The following is a 13,314-nucleotide window of genomic DNA, read 5'->3' as shown; positions in this document are numbered from 1 at the left end:
TAAAATATAGGGAGCTTTATCATAACCCGGTGTGAGCTGCTGCAATGCACTAATCTGGAGCTACGATGGAGGGAGCTTTATCATAACCTGGTGGGAGGTGCATCAATGCACTAATCTGGAGCTAAAATAGAGGGAGCTTTATCAAAAACAGATGTGAGCTGCAGCAATGCACTAATCTAGGACTAAAATATAGGGAGCGTTATCATAACCTGGTGTGAGCTGCAGCAATGCACTAATTTGGAGCTATGATGGAGGGAGCTTTATCATAACCAGGAGTGAGCTGCAGGAATGCACTAATCTGGAGCTAAAATAGAGGGAGTTTTATCAAAACCAGGTATAAACTACAGCAATGCACTAATCTGGAGCTACGATGGAGGGAACTTTATCATAACCAGGTATGAGCTACAGCAATGCACTAATCTGGAGCTACAATAGAGGGAGCTTTATCAAAACCTAGTGTGAGCCTCAGCAACACACTAATCTGGAGCTACGATGGAAGGAGCTTTATCTAAACCAGGTGTGAGCTGCAGCAATGCACTAATCTGGAGCTAAAATAGAGGGAGCTTTATCACAACCAGGTGTGAGCGCAGCAACACACTAATCTGGGGCTAAAATAGAGGGAGCTTTATCATAAACAGGTGTGAGCCACAGCAATGCACTAGTCTGGAGATAAAATAGAGGGAGCTTTATCATAACCTGGTGTGAGCTGCAGCAATGCACTAATCTGGAGATAAAATAGAGGGAGCTTTTGCATATCCTGGTGTGAGCCACAGAAACGCACAAATCTGGAGCTATGGTAGAGGGAGTGTAGGAGGCTGGACTGGCTTGTAGTGGGTACCAAGGGGTACTTGCACCTTGCACCAGGCCCAGTTATCCCTTATTAGTGTATAGGGTGTCTAGCAGCTTAGGCTGATAGATAATGGTAGCTTAGCAGAGCAGCTTAGGCTGAACTAGGAGACGAGTGAAGCTCCTACAGTACCACTAGTGTCATATGCACAATATCATAAGAAAACACAATACACAGTTATACTAAAAATAAAGGTACTTTATTTTTATGACAATATGCCAAAAGTATCTCAGTGAGTACCCTCAGTATGAGGATAGCAAATATACACAAGATATATGTACACAATACCAAAAATATGCAGTATAGTCTTAGAAAACAGTGCAAACAATGTATAGTTACAAAAGGATGCAATGGGGACACATAGGGATAGGGGCAACACAAACCATATACTCCAAAAGTGGAATGCGAACCACGAATGGACCCCAAACCTATGTGACCTTGTAGAGGGTCGCTGGGACTGTAAGAAAACAGTTAGGGTTAGAAAAATAGCCCACCCCAAGACCCTGAAAAGTGAGTGCAAAGTGCACTAAAGTTCCCCACAGGACATAGAAGTCGTGATAGGGGAATTCTGCAGGAAAGACACAAATCAGCAATGCAACAACGATGGATTTCCAAACGAGGGTACCTGTGGAACAAGGGGACCAAGTCCAAAAGTCACAAGCAAGTCAGAGATGGGCAGATGCCCAGGAAATGCCAGCTGTGGGTGCAAAGAAGCTGCTACTGGACAGTAGAAGCTGAAGATTCTGCAGGAACGACAAGGGCTAGGAACTTCCCCTTTGGAGGACGGATCCCTCACGCCGTGGAGAGTCGTGCAGAAGTGTTTTCCTGAAGAAAGATCGCAAACAAGCCTTGCTAGCTGCAAGTCGTGCGGTTAGGGTTTTTGGATGCTGCTGTGGCCCAGGAGGGACCAGGATGTCGCCAATTGTGTCTGGGGACAGAGGGGGCGTCGAGCAAGACAAGGAGCCCTCTCAGAAGCAGGCAGCACCCGCAGAAGTGCCGGAACAGGCACTACGAAGTGGAGTGAAACGGTGCTCACCGGAAGTCGCACAAAGGAGTCCCACGTCGCCGGAGGACAACTTAGGAGGTCGTGCAATGCAGGTTAGAGTGCCGTGGACCCAGGCTGGACTGTGCACAAAGGATTTCCGCCGGAAGTGCACGGAGGCCGGAGTTGCTGCAAAAGTCGCGGTTCCCAGCAATGCAGTGTGGCGTGGGGAGGCAAGGACTTACCTCCACCAAACTTGGACTGAAGAGTCACTGGACTGTGGGAGTCACTTGGACAGAGTTGCTGGATTCAGGGGTCCTCGCTCGTCGTGCTGAGAGGAGACCCAGGGTACTGGTGATGCAGTTCTTTGGTGCCTGCGGTTGCAGGGGGACGATTCCGTCGACCCACGGGAGATTTCTTCGGAGCTTCTAGTGCAGAGAGGAGGCAGACTACCCCCACAGCATGCACCACCAGGAAAGCAGTCGAGAAGGCGGCAGGATCAGCGTTACAGAGTTGCAGTAGTCATCTTTGCTACTTTGTTGCAGTTTTGCAGGCTTCCAGCGCGGTCAGCAGTCGATTCCTTGGCAGAAGGTGAAGAGAGAGATGCAGAGGAACTCGGATGAGCTCTTGCATTCGTTATCTAAGGAATCCCCAAAGAAAGAGACCCTAAATAGCCAGAAAAGAGGGTTTGGCTACTTAGGAGAGAGGATAGGCTAGCAACACCTGAAGGAGCCTATCAGAAGGCACCTCTGACGTCACCTGCTGGCACTGGCCACTCAGAGCAGTCCAGTGTGCCAGCAGCACCTCTGTTTCCAAGATGGCAGAGGTCTGGAGCACACTGGAGGAGCTCTGGGCACCTCCCAGGGGAGGTGCAGGGGAGTGGTCACTCCCCTTTCCTTTGTCCAGTTTCGCGCCAGAGCAGGGCTGAGGGGTCCCTGAACCGGTGTAGACTGGCTTATGCAGAAATGGGCACCACCTGTGCCCATGAAAGCATTTCCAGAGGCTGGGGGAGGCTACTCCTCCCCAGCCCTAACACCATTTTCCAAAGGGAGAGGGTGTAACACCCTCTCTCTGAGGAAGTCCTTTGTTCTGCCTTCCTGGGCCAGGCCTGGCTGGACCCCAGGAGGGCAGAAACCTGTCTGAGGGGTTGGCAGCAGCAGCAGCTGCAGGGAAACCCCGGGAAAGGCAGTTTGGCAGTACCCAGGTCTGAGCTACAGACCTGTGGGATCATGGGATTGTGCCAACTATGCCAGGATGGCATAGAGGGGGCAATTCCATGATCATAGACATGTTACATGGCCATATTCAGAGTTACCATTGTGAAGCTACATATAGGTAGTGACCTATATGTAGTGCACGCGTGTAATTGTGTCCCTGCACTCACAAAGGCCAGGGAATTGGCCCTGAACAATGTGGGGGCACCTTGGCTAGTGCCAGGGTGCCCACACACTAAGTAACTTAGCACCCAACCTTTACCAGGTAAAGGTTAGACATATAGGTGACTTATAAGTTACTTAAGTGCAGTGTAAAATGGCTGTGAAATAACGTGGACGTTATTTCACTCAGGCTGCAGTGGCAGGCCTGTGTAAGAATTGTCAGAGCTCCCTATGGGTGGCAAAAGAAATGCTGCAGCCCATAGGGATCTCCTGGAACCCCAATACCCTGGGTACCTCAGTACCATATACTAGGGAATTATAAGGGTGTTCCAGTAAGCCAATGTAAATTGGTAAAATTGGTCACTAGCCTGTTAGTGACAATTTGAAAGAAGAGAGCATAACCACTGAGTTTCTGGTTAGCAGAGCCTCAGTGAGACAGTTAGGCATCACACAGGGAACACATACCTATAGGTCACAAACTTATGAGCACTGGGGTCCTGACTAGCAGGGTCCCAGTGACACATAACAAACATACTGAAAACATAGGGTTTTCACTATGAGCACTGGGCCCTGGTTAGCAGGATACCAGTGAGACAGTGAAAACACCCTGACATACACTCACAAACAGGCCAAAAGTGGGGGTAACAAGGCTAGAAAGAGGCTACTTTCTCACACAACCCCCCCCCAAACGAAGGACAATAAGGCTAACCTTGGCCAGTTGAGACTTTATTGTCTAAGTGGTGATAAGTAGAGAGTAGCTCTGCAATAGACTGGTTACTCCCTTTATCATCCACTATATGGTTACTTCCCTGTGGGGATGTAAACCACCCTGTTTGAAGTTTTTTAGCTAAGCAACAATGTGAAGATGTATTTTCAGAGGTTCTATCAGTAAGTTTTAGTTTAGAGCAGTGGGAATTGTCCACTGAACCTATTTGTAGTGATGGAAATGCCAGACAGGGATACTGTCTCAGAAAAGCCATAGCTGGGCAAAAACTTTGTCCATATGGCTGGAAGAGAGAACAGGGATGCTGTTTCTCTTGAGTTGGAGCAGGGCTGGGATACTGTCCTATGAGCTCCACACTAGGGCAGGGATGCTGTCCTAAGTGTTGTGAGGCAGTGCAGAGTTTCTGCACTAAAGTTTCTCTGGGAGGGTTGGAGGGATGCTCCATGTTAACTAAAATGGTGCTCTTTTTCTCACCAATGTTAGTTATCCCACAGAGAGGTACTTCTACCTCAGGGAGTACAGCTTTGCCACCTGATGCTTCCCTTGGAACAGGTGCCACCCCAGGAGAGGTTTCTCCTACCACAGGAATGGTATCCTGAATGGCAGGGTGGTTAGGGGATACTGTGATACCCTTTTTACCTGTTGATGGAGAGGGATCCTGAGTTTTCAGGCCTTCTCTCATTTGCTTTTTCATTTCAGTAGAAATGAGAGGGAACAATTCCTCTGGGATGCCCAGCATGGCTGCATGGGCATAAAACTCTACATCAGCCCAACCTGAGGCCTCTAGGTCATTACCTAAGAGACAGTCTACAGGTAAGCTAGGTGATACCACCACCTTCTTAGGGCCAGTAACTCCACCCCAACTAAACTGAATTATAGCTAAGGGAAGAAACTTAGTGGAGCTATGGACATCAATAATGTTATACTGTTGTCCAATGATGTGTTGTTCAGGAGCCACTAGGTTTTCAGTCACCAAAGTGATACTGGCACCAGTGTCCCTGTAGGCCAAGGCCTCAACACCATTTATTGAAACTGTCTGCCTGTACTTATCCATTGTAAGGGGACAAGCAGCCAGTGTGGCAAGGCCAATGCCACTAGGTGTGACAGAAACTGTCTTGGGACTGACTACCCCAGTTTCTATTATGGACCCATAAGTGAACCCAACTACATCCTTAACTTGACTGTTGCCAGCAGTCCCACCACTAGTACCACTACTGCTAGGGGCACTAGAGCTTGATGTATTAGTGGTGGTAGGCTCAGGGGGTTTACCTGGACAGGACTTATCCCCTGGCCTATGGCTTCTGTTTTTACACACAAAGCACCAATGCTTTTTAATGTGTGCAGGTTGAGAAGAAGAGGAAGAATTTGTTTTATCCCCACCCTCTGAAGAGTGTTTAAGATTTGAAGTGGGATCTTTGGTTTTACCCTTATCCCCATGCTTATCTTGAGATTTTTCACCATCTTTCTTCTTGCCATCCTTGTCACCACCTGTATGAACTTTTCTGTTCACCCTTGTTCTGACCCATTTGTCTGTCTTCTTTCCCAATTCTTGGGGAGAGGTCAGATCAGAGTCCACCAAGCACTGGTGCAACAAATCAGACACACAATTATTAAGAATATGCTCTCTCAGGATCAAGTTATACAGGCTTTCATAATCAGTAACTTTACTGCCATGTAACCACCCCTCCAAGGCCTTCACTGAATGGTCAACAAAATCAACCCAGTCTTGTGAAGGCTCCTTTTTGGTCTCTCTGAAATTGATCCTGTACTGTTCAGTGGTTAAGCCATAACCATCCAGGAGTGCATTCTTAAGAACTGTAAAATTATTGGCATCACTTTCTTTCACAGTAAGGAGCCTATCCCTACCCTTTCCACTAAATGATATAAATGATAGCCATAGGATAGCAGCCCACTGCCTTTGAGGGACATCCTGTACAACACAGGCCCTCTCAAGTGCAGCAAACCACTTGTTAATGTCATCCCCCTCCTTATAAGGGGGAACTATATTGTGCAGATTCCTAGAATCATGCTCTTTTGCAGGATGACTATTGGGAATACTGCTGCTGCCACCATGGGTTTCTAAACCCAATTTCTGTCTTTCTTTTTCTAGTTCAAAGGACTGTCTATCCAAATCCAGCTGTTGCTTCTTGAGCTTCAGTCTGGTTTGTTCCACTCTCAATTTATTGAGCTCCCTTTCTAACAGTCTGTCATCAGGGTGGGTGGGAGGGACATGTCTAGAAACAGAAGTATGATGAGAAAGGACAGAAGGAGACCTGTCCCTAACAGAAGGCACCCTAACAGCTTGGCTCACAGAAACAGCACTTCTACTATGATGAGAAGGAATACTCTTACTGGGATGTGAGACCACACTATCTGTATGATGTGACTCAACATCAGTTCCAACTATGCTAGGTTGTCTGCTAGGGGGCAGGCTTGGAAGTTTCCCTCCCACTTCTTTAGTTAGGGGAGCCCCAGAGTCAGAGTGGGAACCATCAGCTAACTTTTCAACAGGAGTGCCAGCTGTGGCCTTATCCTGTTCAATAAGCATATTCACTAACAGTTCTCTAGAAGGATTCTTCCCTACACTTAAACCTCTATCTATGCAGAGACTCCTTGCTTCTTTCCAGCTAAGGTTATCATAAGCAAGTTTGAACAGATCAACAGTTTGGCCTGTGCCAGACATTTTAGACAGTGTTTAAGTGACAGAAAAAGTGAAGAAAAAGTTTTTCAGAACTTTTAGAAAGACAAAAAAAAAACTTTAAAAACTTTTTAAGAACTTTTTAGAAAGTTAGAGGTACTTTTCAGCACTTTAGAAAAGAAGTGAGAAAAGAAATGCAAAACTTTTTGGTTAGGTGTACATACACTGAACTTGTTTTGTATATTTTTCTCTTATGAAAAGTACAATGACAAAAGTGGTAAATCAAATCAAATCATTAACATTTATAAAGCGTGCTACTCACCCGTGCGGGTCTCAAGGCGCTAGAGCTAAGAAGTTACAGAGCACTTATCCCACCACTGCACAACCAATGTAGGAGGCTGGACTGGCTTGTAGTGAGTACCTAGGGGTACTTACACCTTGCACCAGGCCCAGTTATCCATTATTAGTGTATAGGGTGTCTAGCAGCTTAGGCTGATAGATAATGGTAGCTTAGCAGAGCAGCTTAGGCTGAACTAGGAGACGAGTGAAGCTCCTACAGTACCACTAGTGTCATATGCACAATATCATAAGAAAACACAATACACAGATATACTAAAAATAAAGGTACTTTATTTTTATGACAATATGCCAAAAGTATCTCAGTGAGTACCCTCAGTATGAGGATAGCAAATATACACAAGATATATGTACACAATACCAAAAATATGCAGTATAGTCTCAGAAAACAGTGCAAACAATGTATAGTTACAATAGGATGCAATGGGGACACATAGGGATAGGGGCAACACAAACCATATACTCCAAAAGTGGAATGCGAACCACAAATGGACCCCAAACCTATATGACCTTGTAGAGGGTCGCTGGGACTGTAAGAAAACAGTTAGGGTTAGAAAAATAGCCCACCCCAAGACCCTGAAAGGTGAGTGCAAAGTGCACTAAAGTTCCCCACAGGACATAGAAGTCGTGATAGGGCAATTCTGCAGGAAAGACACAAATCAGCAATGCAACAACGATGGATTTCCAAACGAGGGTACCTGTGGAACAAGGGGACCAAGTCCAAAAGTCACAAGCAAGTCGGAGATGGGCAGATGCCCAGGAAATGCCAGCTGTGGGTGCAAAGAAGCTGCTACTGGACAGTAGAAGCTGAAGATTCTGCAGGAACGACAAGGGCTAGGAACTTCCCCTTTGGAGGACGGATCCCTCACGCCGTGGAGAGTCGTGCAGAGGTGTTTTCCTGAAGAAAGACCGCAAACAAGCCTTGCTAGCTGCAAGTCGTGCGGTTAGGGTTTTTGGATGCTGCTGTGGCCCAGGAGGGACCAGGATGTTGCCAATTGTGTCTGGGGACAGAGGGGGCGTCGAGCAAGACAAGGAGCCCTCTCAGAAGCAGGCAGCACCCGCAGAAGTGCCGGAACAGGCACTATGAAGTGGAGTGAAACAGTGCTCACCCGAAGTCGCACAAAGGAGTCCCACGTCGCCGGAGGACAACTTAGGAGGTCGTGCAATGCAGGTTAGAGTGCCGTGGACCCAGGCTGGAATGTGCACAAATGATTTCCGCCGGAAGTGCACGGAGGCCGGAGTAGCTGCAAAAGTCGCGGTTCCCAGCAATGCAGTGTGGCGTGGGAAGGCAAGGACTTACCTCCACCAAACTTGGACTGAAGAGTCACTGGACTGTGGGAGTCACTTGGACAGAGTTGCTGGATTCAGGGGACCTCGCTCGTCGTGCTGAGAGGAGACCCAGGGTACCGGTGATGCAGTTCTTTGGTGCCTGCGGTTGCAGGTGCACGATTCCGTCGACCCACTGGATATTTCTTCGGAGCTTCTAGTGCAGAGAGGAGGCAGACTACCCCCACAGCATGCACCACCAGGAAAGCAGTCGAGAAGGCGGCAGGATCAGCGTTACAGAGTTTCAGTAGTCGTCTTTGCTACTTTGTTGCAGTTTTGCAGGCTTCCAGCGCGGTCAGCAGTCGATTCCTTGGCAGAAGGTGAAGAGAGAGATGCAGAGGAACTCGGATGAGCTCTTGCATTCGTTATCTAAGGAATCCCCAAAGACAGAGACCCTAAATAGCCAGAAAAGAGGGTTTGGCTACTTAGGAGAGAGGATAGGCTAGCAACACCTGAAGGAGCCTATCGGAAGGAGTCTCTGACGTCACCTGCTGGCACTGGCCACTCAGAGCAGTCCAGTGTGCCAGCAGCTCCTCTGTTTCCAAGATGGCAGAGGTCTGGAGCACACTGGAGGAGCTCTGGGCACCTCCCAGGGGAGGTGCAGGTCAGGGGAGTGGTCACTCCCCTTTCCTTTGTCCAGTTTTGCGCCAGAGCAGGGCTGAGGGGTCCCTGAACCGGTGTAGACTGGCTTATGCAGAAATGGGCACCATCTGTGCCCATGAAAGCATTTCCAGAGGCTGGGGGAGGCTACTCCTCCCCAGCCCTAACACCATTTTCCAAAGGGAGAGGGTGTAAGACCCTCTCTCTGAGGAAGTCCTTTGTTCTGCCTTCCTGGGCCAGGCCTGGCTGGACCCCAGGAGGGCAGAAACCTGTCTGAGGGGTTGGCAGCAGCTGCAGGGAAACCCCGGGAAAGGCAGTTTGGCAGTACCCAGGTCTGAGCTACAGACCTGTGGGATCATGGGATTGTGCCAACTATGCCAGGATGGCATAGAGGGGGCAATTCCATGATCATAGACATGTTACATGGCCATATTCGGAGTTACCATTGTGAAGCTACATATAGGTAGTGACCTATATGTAGTGCACGCGTGTAAAGGTGTCCCCGCACTCACAAAGTCTGGGGAATTGGCCCTGGACAATGTGGGGGCACCTTGGCTATTGCCAGGGTGCCCACACACTAAGTAACTTAGCACCAAACCTTTACCAGGTAAAGGTTAGACATAAAGGTGACTTATAAGTTACTTAAGTGCAGTGTAAAATGGCTGTGAAATAACGTGGACGTTATTTCACTCAGGCTGCAGTGGCAGGCCTGTGTAAGAATTGTCAGAGCTCCCTATGGGTGGCAAAAGAAATGCTGCAGCCCATAGGGATCTCCTGGAACCCCAATACCCTGGGTACCTCAGTACCATATACTAGGGAATTATAAGGGTGTTCCAGTAAGCCAATGTAAATTGGTAAAATTGGTCACTAGCCTGTTAGTGACAATTTGAAAGAAGAGAGCATAACCACTGAGGTTCTGGTTAGCAGAGCCTCAGTGAGACAGTTAGGCATCACACAGGGAACACATACCTATAGGTTACAAACTTATGAGCACTGGAGTCCTGACTAGCAGGGTCCCAGTGACACATAACAAACATACTGAAAACTTAGGGTTTTCACTATGAGCACTGGGCCCTGGTTAGCAGGATACCAGTGAGACAGTGAAAACACCCTGACATACACTCACAAACAGGCCAAAAGTGGGGGTAACAAGGCTAGAAAGAGGCTACTTTCTCACAGGGAGCTTTATCATAACCCGGTGTGAGCTGCTGCAATGCACTAATCTGGAGCTACAAGGGAGGGAGCTTTATCATAACCTGGTGGGAGGTGCATCAATGCACTAATCTGGAGCTAAAATAGAGGGAACTTTATCATAACCCGATGTGAGCCACAGCAATGCACTAATCTGGAGCTACGATGGAGGGAGCTTCATCAAAACCAGGTGTGAGGCGCAGAAACGCACTAATCTGGAGCTAAAATAGAGAGAGATTTATCATAACCAGGTGTGAGCCACAGCAAAGCACTAATCTGGAGCTAAAATAGAGGGAGCTTTATCATAACCTGGTGTGAGCTGCAGTAATGTCCTGGTGTTCTACTGTTAGATGGAGCTTTATCACGAAAGGTGTCAGCTGTAGTCGTGTCATTATAAGGAGCTAAAATGGAGGGAGCTTTATGATAACCCGGTGTGAGCTGCAGCAATGCGCTAATCTGGAGCTACGATGGAGGGATCTTTATCAAAAGCAGGTGTGAGCTGCATCAATGCACTAATCTGGAGCTAAAATAGAGGGAGCTTTATCATAACGCAGTGTAAACTGCATCAATGCACTAATTTGGAGCCAAGATGGAGGGAGCTTTATTATAACCTGGTGTGAGCTGCAGCAATGCACTAACCTGGAGCTATAATGGAGAACGTTTTATCATAACCAGGTGAGAGCCACAGCAACACACTAATCTGGAGCTAAAATAGAGGGAGCTTTATCAAAACCACGTGTGAGCTGCAGTAATGCACTAATCTGCGGCTAAAATAGAGGGAGGTTTATCATAACCTGGTGTGAGGCGCAGCAATGCACTAATCTGGAGCTACAAGGGAGGGAGCTTTATCATAACCTGGTGGGAGGTGCATCAATGCACTAATCTGGAGCTACGATGGAGGGAGCGTTATCATAACCACGTGTGAGCCGAAGCAATGCACTAATCTGGAGCTAAAATGGAGGGAGATTTATCATAACCTGGTGTGAGGCGCAGCAACGCACTAATCTGGAGCTACGATGGAGGGAGCTTTATCTAAACCAGGTGTGAGCTGCAGCAATGCACTAATCTGGAGCTATGGTAGAGGGAGCTTTATTGTAACCTGGTGTGAGCTTCAGCAATGCACTAAACTGGAGCTACGATAGAGGAAGCTTTATCGTAACCTGGTGTGAGGTGCATCAATGCACTAATCTGGAGCTACGATGGAGGGAGCTTTATCGTAACCTGGTGTGAGGTGCATCAATGCACTAATCTGGAGCTACGATGGAGGGAGCTTTATCACAACCAGGTGTGAGCTGCAGCAATGCACTAATCTGGAGCTACGATGGAGGGAGCTTTATCATAACCTGGTGTGAGCTGCAGCAATGCACTATTCTGGAGCTAAAATAGAGGGAGCTTTACGGAAACCAGTTGTGAGCTGCAGGGATGTCTGATCTGCAGCTCAGCTGCCTGATTTTGGCAGAGGGGGTTACTCTGTCACAAACGAGACATACTGTATATCCCATCTGCCGCATTATGATCCCATTATATCCTATGAAAATCGTAATGCGGCGGATGTGATATCCGACACGTTTGTGATGGAGTATTCCATCCGCCGAGAACGCAACATCCGATACGTTTGTGATGGAGTATTCCATCCGCCGAGAACGCAATATCCGATACGTTTGTGATGGAGTATTCCATCCGCCGAGAACGCAATATCCGATACGTTTGTGATGGAGTATTCCATCCGCCGAGAACGCAATATCTGACACGTTTGTGATGGAGTATTCCATCCGCTGAGATCTAAATCAGACCCATAGCCTTTTCCTGGTGGGCTTGAGAAGCACGAGATGAAAGACCCACCTACCCTGAGCCATGAGGCGTCGGAGCACCTCCTGCATCCGATGAAGGATCTGGGGCGTGACATCGAAGAACGTTCTGTCCTGTGATGAGCTGTCCTGGCACCGACCGAATAAGCCATCTGGAAGCAGAGAGAGACGAAGAGTGAGCAGACACCCATGAACTGGCCAACAAGACATGCTACATCCAAAGGAATGGGTAACTGGGGTCCTAGTGCATATTAACTTGGTTCTTGATATTACGCGCCTTGACACTTAGAGGGTGTCACAGAGATGTATGTAATAAGGTAAAGTAAGAAATATCACATTGTTACAGTTCTGGGAAAGAAAAACAATATTTACATGAGAAAGTGAGTGAAATAAACATGTGAGATAAAAAGGAAGCAGCCAGTTATTACACTCATTTACTGGAGTCAGAACTAACAACAACTCACTCTTACACAGAGGACTCTCCTGTGAGAACAGCACCCAAGCAGCAGCACTAGGTCTGGGTGTCCTGCAAGATCTCAAGTGGGGGGGCAGCCAGGTGCAGTGTAGGAGGCAGAGGAAGAAGCCATGGAGGTCCAGACTTTCTGCAGATGTGAAGGAATGTGAAGGGAGGGTGAAAGTCTGATGTGAGAGGGAACGCCTCCCTACTTTAGGGACATTACCAGAGGGACGGTGCTGAAAGGGTGGTCTTTGTCCTCAGAAGGTTCTGCATTGATGTGTGGGAGGGAGTCCCTTGCTTAGGACTTTGTAAGTCCCAGAGATCTCACCTTTGTGAGACAAATAACTTGATGAATTGTGGTGAGTGGCCTCGCAGAGCTTTTATAGACTCACAAGGTTGCCAATAGGGCCATTTATGGGATGTCCTTGAGTATCTGACGATGGTGTGAACCCACTAGAGAATCAAGGAATGTGAGGAGACCAACCCACCTCCCAGATGGACAACAATAATCTAAACTAGTTTGTTCATAACGTGAAGGTCTGAAGACCTCCCGTACAAGTGTCACTACTGTCAGCGACTTGCACTTGGTCATATGCCTCAACTTCTTTTTCCATGCATGGAAATATTTCAAGCCTGAGAAAAGGAAGGTGGGGTGGCAGCCTACAATGGCATTATTCAGAATCAACTACATTTAGACGCCTGATCAAACCAGGGCACCAGCTTTCACTCACATTATGCAGAGGGATCTCGGAAGGTGTGGACTGTGGCCTATGTGGCTGCCTTGCAGATCACTCCCTTTGGAATAATTCATTAAAAGCCCTGCTAGTGTCCTGGCCTAACAGTGCACAAGTGGAACCCCTTGGGGGGTGGGGCATCCTGCAGCGAGACAGATGATTCAAACAGTCCCAAGACGTTCTGAAGTTCAATGGACTTGGGGCCAAAGTTATGAGAATTTAAGAGACCTTGCTGCGCTGCCCTGCATCAAAAGAAAAAGGCAGGAAATCGCAG

At 47.9% G+C, this 13,314-nt stretch overlaps 1 protein-coding gene across 2 annotated transcripts in view; it reads right to left on the bottom strand.

Moving 5' to 3' along the window:
- PTPRN (protein tyrosine phosphatase receptor type N) overlaps positions 1 to 13,314 on the bottom strand; it is a 328,193-nt gene that overhangs the window by 193,874 nt on the left and 121,005 nt on the right. For both annotated transcript variants that reach the window (XM_069227162.1, XM_069227164.1), the window contains exon 3: positions 11,888 to 12,001. In XM_069227162.1, coding sequence (XP_069083263.1) covers positions 11,888 to 12,001 — 114 coding nt within the window. The remainder of the gene's footprint in view (positions 1 to 11,887; positions 12,002 to 13,314) is intronic.

Source organism: Pleurodeles waltl, chromosome 3_2 (assembly GCF_031143425.1).
Source record: "Pleurodeles waltl isolate 20211129_DDA chromosome 3_2, aPleWal1.hap1.20221129, whole genome shotgun sequence".
NCBI classification, from domain to species: Eukaryota; Metazoa; Chordata; class Amphibia; order Caudata; family Salamandridae; genus Pleurodeles; species Pleurodeles waltl.
The sequence above is the reverse complement of the archived record's forward strand: the minus strand, read 5'-3'. Positions and strand labels throughout refer to the sequence as shown.